Raw genomic sequence first — 12,660 nt, forward strand, 5'->3', positions numbered from 1 at the left:
AGACATGGCATCAAAGGAAGGAGCGTTTACTATTCGATACACTGCACATTACATCGTGAAGGCCGTACGCTCGAATACTAATACCAGTGACGGGCTCGTACAAAAGACAGCACCAAGAGATACGGCGAGGACCTGCGGAGTGATGGCCTGCGCTTTCGGCGCGCGACCACACTCCGGTGAGCATGACGTCCCAGGACTTTCCTGGCGCGGCGGGGCCAGACGGCCCCACGCCGGTGGTGCGGCAGCCGGGCCAGCGCCGCGGCCGGAACCTGGTCCCTGCGTCTGGGTGAAGGGGGGCGTTACGCAAGGGCGATTGGGGCGTGTGCTACTTACCCTCCATTCTCCGTCGTTCACAGACAGCGCTGGGGTAGGGGCGTGCGCTGGTCAGCCCAGACGTGGCGGCCGCTGAAGCAGGGTGCATGTACACTACACAGACACCCGCTCTCCGGTGGAACGCCACGGGATGAATGGATCTGGATCCGTGTGCAGCACCCCAGTCGAAGGGCTGCAGCAAGCGGACGCTCTGACACGGGCGCATTGGCCTGTATGCCACATTCGATAAGGTTAGCGTGTAGTCGCGTGGCATCCAGTCGTCTGATGATTGGGCCCACCAGCAACGGCTACGCCTGTTTTGACTACAGCGAAGTCGAGTCAATAACGGCACTGACGATGGGTTATTGCGATGCGCAGCGACACCTCGACGTGCTGTCGTCCTGGCCGTCGGAAGAGAATGCCAGCTTCTACCAGAGGCGGCGCTTCCGTAACACAATTTTGTAGACTCAACGGTAACTCTGCTCGAAGGAGGCGATCAAGACACCTGCAGCTGAAGTGGGTTCAGGACTGTGACCAAACGCCCAGCGAGACCATTTAATGTAGCCGAGTCATTGCGCTACAGGGTGTATCTTTGCGAACCGGAGGTACCCGGACGAAGGGCCAACTTCTCAAGCGCTGCTGCCCTGTGGCGACGAGGCTGCGGCAGTCGACGTGGACATGGTAAACATCATTCCATTGACCGCTGTGCTTGAGTGCCCACACCGGTCAAAACGAGAAGCAACTGGCAGATCGTTTTTTTGTTTGCGACTGGTATTTGAACAAGGGTATGAGTTCGTATTGGCGTATCCACCGACGGGCTATGGCCGTTCACAGGGCCCATTGTGATTGGTCGCTCATTGCCCACCATCCACGGAGGCTGAAGATCTAGCGGGGCGTGGGAACAAAGCCAATGCTTGCTCGGGAAGAAAGCCAGGCACGCCCCCCTTTACTGGGTAATGTACCCATGTTCGTGGTTGGCAGGCATTCGGACCGGGGAGGCGTGCCTACACCCCTGCTCTTCGATTCACTGCGAGAGATCCTGTGGGTGTGCTCTCTCCATCCTTGTCGCCGCATGGTGCAGGGGCATGGGACACCCGACGCCATCTCGCCAACAGAGTCTCGTCTGTGTACCTCCTCGAGTCGTGTGAAAGCCATCTCTTGGCCGTGTACCAGCGCGCTGGGGTCCCCATGCGGAGATATCAGCAAGTTGGCTGGGCGTGCCTCGTCTGCATTGGGCAGTCAGGTCCGTGAGGGTGGGTATCTGGAGGTGTTCGTAAAATCGTCCCTAGCCATCAAGGGCGAACATGCCTTGACCGTCGGAAGGTCGACGCTCTCCGGCGTCTGCAGGCGCCCACCCTGCGTGAGGGTACAAGGTTGGATTCAGGCAGCCAATAACACCACCACACACGCGCGAACGATGTCCCCGGAAGGCGACGAATAGCGAAGTTGCATTTTGTGAGGGCCTCCTAGTTCTCGAGCAATGGGCATAGCGCAGGCGAAACGCTGTGCACGCACCGGCCACGCTGCTCTCTCTGCTGACGGTTTGATCGTTCCTTGCCCCCGGGCTTGTCCTCATGTCCCAAGCAGCCTCACAGGTAGTTGATGTGGAATGGCTGGTGACTACCAGGTTTTTGTCACAGCATTCAATTTATATTGGCCTGGCATGAGGAGTAGTTCTTGATCATCGCGTTGCTGGCGGCATACAGCTTTCTTCAGCTTTGGTATCGATCTCGGGACTCTACATAAAGAGAGTCGTCGTGCCAAAAGGCCCCTTGGGACCTTCCCTTGAAAATCCACCATGCCATCAGGCTGAACGGTAGGCTCACGAACCAGCTTCAGCATCACCTATCGTTTGCGTAGGTGTCCGAACGGGGCACCCGATTCTCCCAACAGAAAGGTCTCGACGCTCGGGCAACGGAAGCACGCTTCGACGTCATGGCATCTACCGATTTTACGTTCTTCTATGGTCTCAAACAACAAGGTTCGTGAGCGTGACGTTATAGGCACCTCGCACGAGGCTCACATTTCTAGATTTGTACGAACGCGGTGAGAGGGAGGTGAAAGAATACGCAGAGGACCACGTCAATTTGGAAGACAAGTCCGAAAGCTTGATGAAGCTACAGAGCGCCAGTAACGATGGAAACAACCACTCCAACTCTGCTGGATTCAGCGCACCAGAGATATTGGTTCAAATGATGACCGACTGCGGTGGGTTACCGACGGCGCTCGACGTCGACTCTAGTATTCTGGGCTCGCCACTTGCCGGCCAAAGGTTGAATCCCTCAAACCATGCGCCATCACCAGGCCGCGATTGCGAGCTTCGGCAAATGTCGCAAAATCGATTGCCAAAGTTGCTGAATTCAAACATTGAGACAAAGAGTGTGAACGGAAACGGAGCGATGGGGCCGGTCGACGATTTGGAAGTCCCACACAAGACGCCGTCGCCCAGTCTTGGGCGCATTATTTACAAAGAAGCTGAGACGTCAGAAGGGCTACCGATCATCCCGGACCCGATCGGCACTGATGATACTGACAGAACCCGGGAAAAGGCTCATATGCTGGACGGCAAAATAGAGCCATCCCAACTGCTGCGCGGCCACTTGGCGTGTATTCAACATAAATTCAAAAAGTTGGAGCAGAAAATACTACATTGAAAAAGGAAAACGCCAGCTTAGAAAGACGTAAGGATCGTTTGGAAAGCGAAGTGGACCGTTTAGAAAGGCGGGTGGAATGCTTGAAACGCCGCAAAGCTTCACTTGGAAGTGAAGTATCGGTGTTACAAAGAGAGAGAGGGGGGTGGTGCTTTGAACAAGAGGGATCTTTCGATAGTTGCAGTGACTGATGAAGAATCGTCTTTGCGGGGCTATGTTGAGGGAGCAATGGTTTTGAATCCAGGTAGCGAACAAGATCGGACTCCAAGCCAGCCGCAGTATTCCAGGATGGAAGTTGACTCCCTGAGCGGGGACTAGCTTGTGGGCTGTGTCTGGTGACCACCGACTCATTAGCAGCCAGATTGCATGATGGGGTGTCCCTGACCTATTCGTCGTTCGGGCGAGCACTCCACGAAGCACACCTCTCAAATGTCATGTCATTTGGCTCTGGGAACCACAGTCTTTGTCAGCGGTCTGCATCACATACGAGACGGATCACCTAAAAGGGTCCTACTTGTCCGAACATAGAAACAGACCGCTGGAGTAAGCTCTGGCAAGAGGTCCATTTGAGAGAAGAAGTGGCGTTGTTCTTATGTCTCCATGGCCGCAAAGGGAGTGGTGATACTTCTCGTCCCGAACTCATGTCTGATGACGACCATCACCGTCCCTATTGTATTTGTTCGAATGCTCCGCCAGATGTGTCGGTGTGGGAAGTGCCCCATGTGTTTCTGGCATCAATTGAACTACAAGACAATTTTGATCATTGGATGGTACTGCTCTCAACTGGTAGACTAAAGAAAGGATCTATCGGCATAAGGCACGAATACGGCCTGAGAATGCAAGGGTCTAAGCCATCTAGCTGCTGCTCCCCTCGTTTCGCTCCATACCTATTGCTGTATTCATTTCTGCACTTTCGTCTTTGCGGGAGCACTCCACGCCAAAAGGCCTCAGATCGGACATATCCATACCGTTGATGATTTGCTCGGCTGTTATGATACAGGCACTAGGACATCCGGGAAACCTGGCGACGATCATTCCACAAAACGACGTTCCCCTAACCAGCCACAAGCTGTTGGTTCCGTAGACTATCAGCGTCAGACTTTGGGGAGATGCTCGTGTTCTTATTTGAACTGACCTAAGGGTGTATCCAATTCGATCTTGCGTGTCCTTATGGTGGTGTTTGTGGGTGACTTCCAATATGTCTCTCCAGGAACCAAACGCGCTCTGAGAAGGGTTGACCCATCCATCACGATCGACAACGGCCCTGCCGTGAGCTCGTCGTCCGTACAATATGAGTCGATGGTCTGTGACTGACCCGACGTCCCGGAAAAGGTAAACTTGTTCTCAAGTTGGGGCCATGATCGCGGTTTCATGAGAGTGTATTCACACATGGCGGGGGCCGAAGTTTCCTGTCTGGTCCAGGCGTGGAGGAAGTTGGTAGCAACGACTTCGGCGGGTTGCCAATCGATAGCGAGCGCAGTTACGCCAACTATTGGGCAGGGCGAAACCGAGATGTCGGTTTCGGAGTCGGAGTCGGAGTCGGAGTCGGTATTCTCTTCGGAGTCGGCATTCTCGTCGGCGTAAGTGCAAACATCTTGATCGACTTGATCGTTATCACCGAACGACTCTAACCAATGCGTTGGCTCAAAAGCATGTTGCAAAACTCCGCTTGCCGTTGTCATGAACATGCCACAAAGATGGGGGTTCTTCTTCCCGAGAATGGCGGTGGTCAACACTCCTCCGACTCGGACTAAGTCTTGCTTGATCACTTCGTCATTCTCCATGTAGGTAGAGCAGCAGAACAAGCCGCACGCTGAGTCAGGTTCCGATCCCAATGCGCGGCCAACGTGATAAAGAACTTTTCCGCCACGCAGTTCGAAAGCAGGGGCGCGTTGCAACTGTTCTAGAGGGATTAAACCACCGTTGTTCGCAAGGTCTTGGGACAGGAGCTGCGTCATTTTGTCGTCGCCCTAATAGAACGGAACTTGTCGCTTAGATGCGCAATGTCGCGAGGGGGGCGATCGGGTATTTTGTAGGCCGACGTCATTCAGCGAAGCTGCGCGGGTTTATGGCTATGAGAGTCAAGTGCTCATGGAAGCTGGCGCATTCACGTGTGTCATTACGCCCTGGGCCTGCCGCCGACCCAGCCCTGCAATTAGCCCAACGCTTAGATTACCAAGCCACGAGCACCGGCCCCAGCCTGCTCCTCGTGTAACGTGGACACCGGTCAAACGTCTTCTTTTGTAAGCACACAGTTTGATCAACTTTCAAACTCACGCCCTCGTAGACCAATGGTTCCTCTGGTCCCATGCAGCATGCCAATACATTGATGGTTCAAGCGGGTATTCATTTTCCAGGTAAGATTTGAAAACCTTGGGTCCACCCCTCGAACCTGAGCAAAGATTGGCCGTTGATGAAGGTCTTGGATGCACCCAATGTACCATTTCTGTGCGCTTCGTTTACAATGGATTTATGGGGCGCCTCTCATGGTGCCCAAGACTTCCATGGCGGCTTACTTTGGAAGTAATTTCAACCCTAACTGCCAACAAAGATTGTCCTGGCATACCCAATCATGGCAATGCTTGATAGTATCCACCGGCTGAAGGCAAGAGTAGATAATTTGCATCACAGGGACACATTCTCTTCGTCCAGGTCATCACGACGTGCATGACACCATGTCATGCCGGTGACTACGGCACCTCCTTGGAATGTAGTGTGACAACACCCTGGCGTGGGATAACGAAAGTGCCTGCTCAGCACGCAGACGCCCCTCGTCAAAACTCATCCTATCGTCGCGGGACCCAGTCGTCTCACCAGCATGACCGATCGATGCCGTGCACAACGGCATCGCATACTCTGTGTGAAGAATGGAAAGCACCACCGTCGCAAGCAGCTAGACAGATGACTGGTGCGTATTACGACGTACCAGCAGAGCCGCGGAGCCACCCACGGTCGATAGCTAGACTGGTTGATCGAATAACGCTTGTAGTAGCCCACCAGGACTTTACACTGATGCGGCTCCATGGGTCATGCTCTTTCGCGGCTTTTAAACTGCCACAGCGGGAGCTGTTCGATGTGAACATTCTTTCCCACATATCTGCTCCTTACTTTTATCAATCAAGATGCAGAAGCTGCCGTTTGAACTTGTTTTTGACATCGCCAAGCAGCTCGCCCCCAAGGATGTTTGGAGTCTTCGTCGTGTCTGCAAACAGTTTAAATATCTCACACAAAATGAAACCATTGCAAAAGCGATACTCGAGGTTCGAAGAGATGTTCCCCGAACCCCTCCATGAATCAGTTTATAACCTTGTATCAAGAAGCACGCTGCGTATTCGATCGAAATGAAGGAGGCGCGACAGTCCGGATGTTACGCCCAGGCATTACGCCGACGAGTCAAGTTCCAAGATGCTGTCACCACAGCCAAACCTTACTCGGTGGGCATTGTCGCGTGGGCTGATCAGTATATATACTGCAACGGCATGCTCTGCTATACACAGAACGAAACCAAGGAATTTTTCTTGCTCGATCTTCATCAGTCGGCGCCGAACGAGATCGTAATCAACGTAGACGAACTTCTTGCTACCACAAATCAAGTCCTTGCGAGCGAGAAGTACGAGCTCAGACCCATACACTATTCAGAGAACATCCTGTCTTGGCTGTACATCCCGCTTGAGAATACAGGCCGCAACAAACTTTTTGTCACCAATATCGAGAGACGCGCCATTTTCCCTCCCATAGACATTGACTCACGCCAGAAGCTGTTTGTCAGGAATAATTCGAATTATTTATACTGCGGCACTTATCCCGATACCGGCGATGACAACGATACCGGCGATGATAACGATACCGGCGATGACAACGATACCGGCGATGACAACGATACCGGCGATGACAACGATACCGGCGACGACGATGACAACTTCTGGAAGCTGCAGTGCTTCAACATCGGGGGGAAAGAATGGCTGAATGGCGTGCTTGAACTCAAGGAAGTCGCCGGTTCTGATGTTGGTACCACCGCGGCCTTCGAGATTTTCGGCCAGCATTTCTACGCGGCTTCAAGCGTGCAGCCGACTGCATTCGGCGAAGATGTTTATCTTTCACGTTACTACGGCGTTCGCTATCCCCTCGGTGTATGCAGAGCCGAGGATAAGCAGCTGCTATCTGAGTCCATGTTTCGTCGCGATGACCGCGAAGGGCCGATCAATGAGATATGGAGCACCCTTAGTCTCGAAAAGAACCCCAAAACAGGAGTCCTTGAGGTCGTGGAGTGCCGAAGGGAACACTCTGCTAAGGGCGACGGGAACTCGAGGACCGCGTACCGGACGGCAGTTCAGATTCGCAACGGCGATTTTTCTGACGATTTCCTGGTTAGAGAAGGCAGCGAGCAGAAGCTCGTAGAGTTTTGTGGCTCTCAAGGCCAGGCACCAGACCTCAAAGAATATCCGTCAACTCCACACCGAGGGGACGATGGCTTCACCCAGCCGTTGGTCACCTCTAACAATTGCTTTATGAGGTCCTATAACATCCACTGCGAAGCGTTTATAGACCTTTTCAACCTTACCGCTGCAGATGGCCTGTCTTCTGGTCTGAACATACGAACCATAAGTCGTTCGCAGGCGGTAACGCACGAGCAACCAGATTCTCAGGAAATGGGAAACAAAGCCAAACGAGTTGAGAGTATCATATCTTACTGGCCACCGCAGACTCACCCAGACGAAAAATGTGACGGATCGAAATATCTGGCTCACGCCCTGCGTGTTCAAGAACCCCACTGGGACATTTTCGGAGTAGCTGATGACCGGTCTCTTGTTTACATTCAGGGAGGCCGAGAGCCCAAAGATCTGAACCCTCTGGTGATCATCTCTTTTGACCCTTCCATCAAGCTGCCTGGGGTTTGGAAATGGCTGGGGACCCGTCCAGAGCAACGAACATGTGAGGTTGAACCTCATTCAGGCGCAACGGCAAAGCGAAGGGGACTGGTCACACCGGCTGTGGTCTCCAGCGATTGCATCAATCAACGGCCTTAGCCGTATTCGCACCTGGTGCTTAGCGTCGAACTATTGAAGCCGTGTCGCCGAGCCGGCTACGTGCGCCATTAATTCGACATAGCATGCGAGATAGGACGTGATAGAGAAGTTTTCTGCAGAACAGCCCGCTGCATAATAACTGGAAGACAAACAGTAATTAATGTAGGGCATCTCGGGGATTGGCAGTTTGTTGGAGCTTACGGGACTATCAATGGACTTTCATAAGGCTGGCTCAGATGGTTTTCACATATCCTCGTGTTAAGTGACTGAAGCAGACAGCTGCGTCTAGACGTTTCTGAACCCTCCTGACCTCGGTATAGAACGGATAGCCCCCAAGGCTGCACAGGCAAGATGCCCTGCCTATTAGATGAGGTCAGACCTCAGCCGACTGGACGCCTCTGAAAGATGCACAGAACAGGACGGAAGATTCTTGCATCAAATCATGTGTAACGACCTTGAGAAATTGAGACCAGAATCCCTCTCAGGCTGAATCTCGAGGTAAAACGGTGGTCTTCTTGTTACCAGCAGTCGTAAAGTGACTCCAAGTGTCGTCATCGGAGATGTTATTTAACATCTCGAACTCGAACCATAATTAGACTTAAGCAAGCCATATGACGTAGCGAATCATTTCTGTAGACATCTTCAAGCAGTTTGACACCACGCAACTCGTTAGATGCTGTTGATCGTTCACCGCACCAGCACCTATGTTATCGATAGGGAGTTGAAAAAGAATGACCAAGGCCATGTAGAGAGACGTCTTCCAGTCACTGGGGCTCATGGAAAAGATACCCGTGACGAGTACCTCGCCCAGGATAATAATATGTATACTCAGACGACTCTATGCAGCTTTTCAAGTCGCTTACTTTAGTGCATTCCTGCTTTTCATTCATAGAGATGTCAGAGATCTCGCACGGCTGTGATTTGATCGACTCTCACTTGGGTTCCTGATCTCCCGAAGCTCGAAATCTCGTCACGTTGCCAGGTTTTTGTTCGAAGTGGGCTGATTTGACTGACTCGAAAAGTTCGTCAATGGCCGTCCAATCTCGACCTGAACCTTTCGATCGGAGTCGACCGTCTTCGCACTCCCGGCACCGCCAGCAGGATGTAGCCATTCATCCAGCATGTCTTGTCCGAAATAACTTCAATCGAGACTTTGAGAGAAAACCGGTGGCTTATCAAAAGAACACTGGAAACGTGCTAGTGTCACCCTCGAGCGTCGTGATGAATGTATCGAATTGTTCCATGTCAGCACGGGAAATGAGTTATAAGAAGAGAAGCGTGGATCTTTCCGAGTGATTAGCTATCGCACGAGTTCCCACCCATGAACGAAAACAGAAACTGGCATCGCCTCAGCCCATGATAACGATCCGACAACCTGGCATTTAGCTACTTTGCGTTTGCCGCGTCGGAAGCCAGAGTCCGCATGTCTGAGCCAGCCTGAAATTCTGCTGAGTGACCTTTTCCAGAATTACGTGCCTCGAGTGGATTTCGCGAGATGATAATGCGAGGCAATATCCGTAATCTCATGTGTATACTGTGATACGAACGCTATCACGACCACTTCAATACCGAGCTTATGCGGATCCTTGCACACAAATAATTCTGGGCATCTCGCGCGACGGGATTAGCTGGCCTGTTGCCTAACTTGCGTTGGCAATGTGTAATTAGGTTGCCTGGTTGCCTTACACAATTAAGCCAATTATGGCAGCTGGACCGAGATATTCTAGAAGGGAAGGTAACGGTCTGTCGTATCTTTACCTCATGGCCAGCATCCCTCTCGTAGAGCCTTTACCGGGGTCTTGAAGTCTCCCACCTCTCGGATGTCGACCCAGAGTACCCGTCTAACGCCTGCGGCTGCCTCGTTGTGCGGGTATGCACCAGTGCGAACCATCATCCTTCCCATTCAGCCGTCGAATCCACCCGAACAGGCTGTCACGCACTGCTGTAAGTCCAAACTTCACGGGCGTTGCAGCTAATTGAGTCAACCTTTTTTGATTCCTCTACCCCTCTTGTCCTCACTCTTAAACGTCCACTCGTCCACCCAGTCAGTTTTGCACAGTCTCGCGTCTTATCTTTTAAGTTGCTATAACTTCATTCATTTCACCTAGACCAGTCATTTGCGCCGCGACGCTTTCTCGCTCTCATTGTACACGCACCCCCATTTCCCTCGCCGTCTCAAGCCGCTCCCAGCCTTCTCGTATCACTCAGTCTCCTTGCTTATCCTATCCCATCACGCGATGCACGGCTATAGCTCTTCAGAGGAGTCGGACGACCCTCGTCGCCCGCGCCCTGTGCCGGCATCAACAAACACCGCCGACAAGAAGAAGACGAAAAAGAAGAAGACGCCTCCGCAGCCTTCTATCAATCATATTTGGAAGAAGTTTCAGAACAAGAAGTTCGACAAGGCCTTGGCTGTGCTGCCATTCGACCCTGTTCTACCACCAGCAAGCTCGGATAAGCCCAACGAGTTACTTAGCGCTGGGTATGAGCGAGCTGTCGAGGAATGCCGCCGTAAAGTGAAAAAGATAATCCAAGAATGCCGTAGAGTCAACATGCGATATCGGGATCCCGGCTGGGATTTGGTAAGTCACCTCCATCTCAAATTCCCGCTGATCCGTATTTTGGGAGCTAATCGGCCATTCAGGACTGGGATTTGAAGCGGAAAAAGGGACACTGTCTCAACACTCTCGGCCATACCAAATGGCAACTTTCTAAAACAACTCTCTTGAATCCAAACGCCTTTGTACCCAAGGCAGTAAAGCGTGTCCACGAAATCTTCGAGAATCCAACCTTCCTAGAGAAGATCAATGGCGGAGATGTAACGCAGGGAAGCCTCGGAGACTGTTGGCTGATGGCTGCGCTGACTGCCCTCGCCAACGTCGAGGGTGGCATTCAGCGCATCTGCGTCGAGTACGACACTCGCATCGGCATCTACGGCTTCGTTCTCTACCGAGATGGCGAGTGGATCTACTCCATCATCGATGACAAGTTGTACCTGAAGTCTCCTTGCTGGGATTCGCCTAGCATGCAGCGGGATCTCCTCCAGCAGATCGACCGAGAGGACGTTGAGCGTGTCTACCGCAAGACCTATCAGACCGGATCCAAGGCCCTCTTCTTTGCTCAGTGCAAGGACCAGAACGGGACTTGGGTGCCGCTGATTGAAAAGGCTTATGCCAAGGCACACGGTGACTTCGCCTCGTTGGCTGGCGGTTGGATCGGTGAGGGGTTGGAAGATCTCTCGGGTGGTGTCACGACCGAGCTGCTTACATCGGATATTCTCGATCTCGAGGGCTTCTGGGAAAACGAACTTGCCAAAGTCAACGAGGAGTTCCTCTTCGGCTGCTCTACCGGTCTCCTGGATGGAGGCTATGGTGAGAGGAATGGCATCTCGGAAGGTCATGCATACGTTATCATGGAAGCTAAAACGCTCAAGTCCGGAGAGCGTCTGATCAAGCTCCGCAACCCTTGGGGCAAGATCCGCAAGGGCGTGTGGGAGGGTGCTTGGTCCGATGGTTCCAAGGAATGGACCATGGAAGTTCAAGAGGAGCTTGGTCACCACTTTGGCAATGACTCTGTCTTCTGGATCAACTACGACGACTTCCTACGTAAATTCCAACATATCGACAGAACCAGGCTGTTCCGTGACCCCGCTTGGAGGTGCGCTCAACGTTGGATCGGCGTCGAAGTACCCTGGAAATCCCAGTTCAACGAGAAGTTCCAGGTCAAGTTGTCCAAGGATGGGCCGCTAGTCCTAGTTCTGACTCAACTTGACACGAGATACTTCAAGGGACTCCAGGGACAGTACTCTTTCCGCATCCACTTCCGGATACATGAGCGAGACCGCCCTGGTGCCGAGGACTATATCGTACGCTCCCACGGCAACTATCTCATGGACCGATCCGTCTCTATCGAGTTACCCGACATGACAGCCGGAGAGTACAGCATCTTCATGAGTGTCACTGGTGAGAGGGACACTGACATCCCCTCTGTCGAAGATGTGGTCAAGCGTGAGTGCAAGAAGCGCGTTGAGAACGACAAGCTGGCGCAAGTTGGTGCCGCGTACGACTTGGCTCATAGCAAAGGTACTGCGCACCTCCAAGAGGTCGCTAGGCTGCGAAAGATCAAGGAGCAGCAGAGAGCCTCCGAGTCTCGCCAAAAGGAGCGCCGCAAGCTCTGGGAAAGACGCCACACCAACCGCGAAGTCACCAAGCAGCAGACCAAGAAGAACAACGAGAAGCGCGACCGCAAGCTCGCCAAGAAGGCGGAAGCAGCCAAGGCGAAGGCTGACCTCGAGGCAGCTCAAAAAGCCGCGGCGGAAGCCAAGAAGGCCGAAGAAGCAAAAGTTTTGGAAGATGCAGAGGCAAAGAAGAAAGATGCAGAGAAGCCCAAGGACCAAGCCGTCCAGACGGAAGTCGCTAAGGAAGAGTCCAAGGACGTTGCTGCAGGTGACTCCAAGTCAGATGGCACAAACGAGTTCAAGGAGGAATCCAAGGAAGAGTCCAAGGAAGAGTCCAAGGAAGAGTCCAAGGAAGAGTCCAAGGAAGAGTCCAAGGAAGAGTCCAAGGATGAAGTCAAGGAGGATGTCGCCGACGAAAAAGCTGCAGACAAGACTGCTCCCAAACCGCCAGCGCAGAAGTCTTACAACTCGGATGGCGATTCATCCGACTCGC

General features: G+C 52.7%; 4 protein-coding genes across 4 annotated transcripts; 3 read left to right on the forward strand and 1 right to left on the reverse strand.

The window, feature by feature from the left end:
* Window positions 1-2,247: 2,247 nt before the first annotated feature.
* CTAM01_16948 (uncharacterized protein) lies at window positions 2,248-2,966 on the forward strand (the record flags this gene model as incomplete). Its single annotated transcript, XM_060532940.1, has 2 exons — window positions 2,248-2,293; window positions 2,344-2,966. The coding sequence occupies 2 exons, from the start codon at window positions 2,248-2,250 to the stop codon at window positions 2,964-2,966; spliced, it is 669 nt and encodes a 222-aa protein (XP_060372479.1).
* Window positions 2,967-3,818: 852 nt separating this feature from the next.
* On the reverse strand, window positions 3,819-4,921 carry CTAM01_16949 (uncharacterized protein; the record flags this gene model as incomplete). The annotated part of the gene is made up of 2 exons (XM_060532941.1): window positions 3,819-4,048; window positions 4,099-4,921. The coding sequence occupies 2 exons, from the start codon at window positions 4,919-4,921 to the stop codon at window positions 3,819-3,821; spliced, it is 1,053 nt and encodes a 350-aa protein (XP_060372480.1).
* A 1,383-nt stretch (window positions 4,922-6,304) lies between these two features.
* Window positions 6,305-7,990, forward strand: CTAM01_16950 (uncharacterized protein; the record flags this gene model as incomplete). Its single annotated transcript, XM_060532942.1, has 1 exon — window positions 6,305-7,990. The coding sequence occupies one exon, from the start codon at window positions 6,305-6,307 to the stop codon at window positions 7,988-7,990; it is 1,686 nt and encodes a 561-aa protein (XP_060372481.1).
* Window positions 7,991-10,227: 2,237 nt separating this feature from the next.
* Window positions 10,228-12,660, forward strand: CTAM01_16951 (calpain family cysteine protease; the record flags this gene model as incomplete). Its single annotated transcript, XM_060532943.1, has 2 exons — window positions 10,228-10,572; window positions 10,635-12,660. Coding segments are annotated over 2 exons (2,371 nt in total), but the record flags the coding sequence as incomplete, so codon positions are not given.

This window comes from Colletotrichum tamarilloi, assembly GCF_030869305.1.
Source record: "Colletotrichum tamarilloi strain Tom-12 chromosome Unknown Scaffold_290.1, whole genome shotgun sequence".
Lineage (NCBI taxonomy): Eukaryota > Fungi > Ascomycota > Sordariomycetes > Glomerellales > Glomerellaceae > Colletotrichum > Colletotrichum tamarilloi.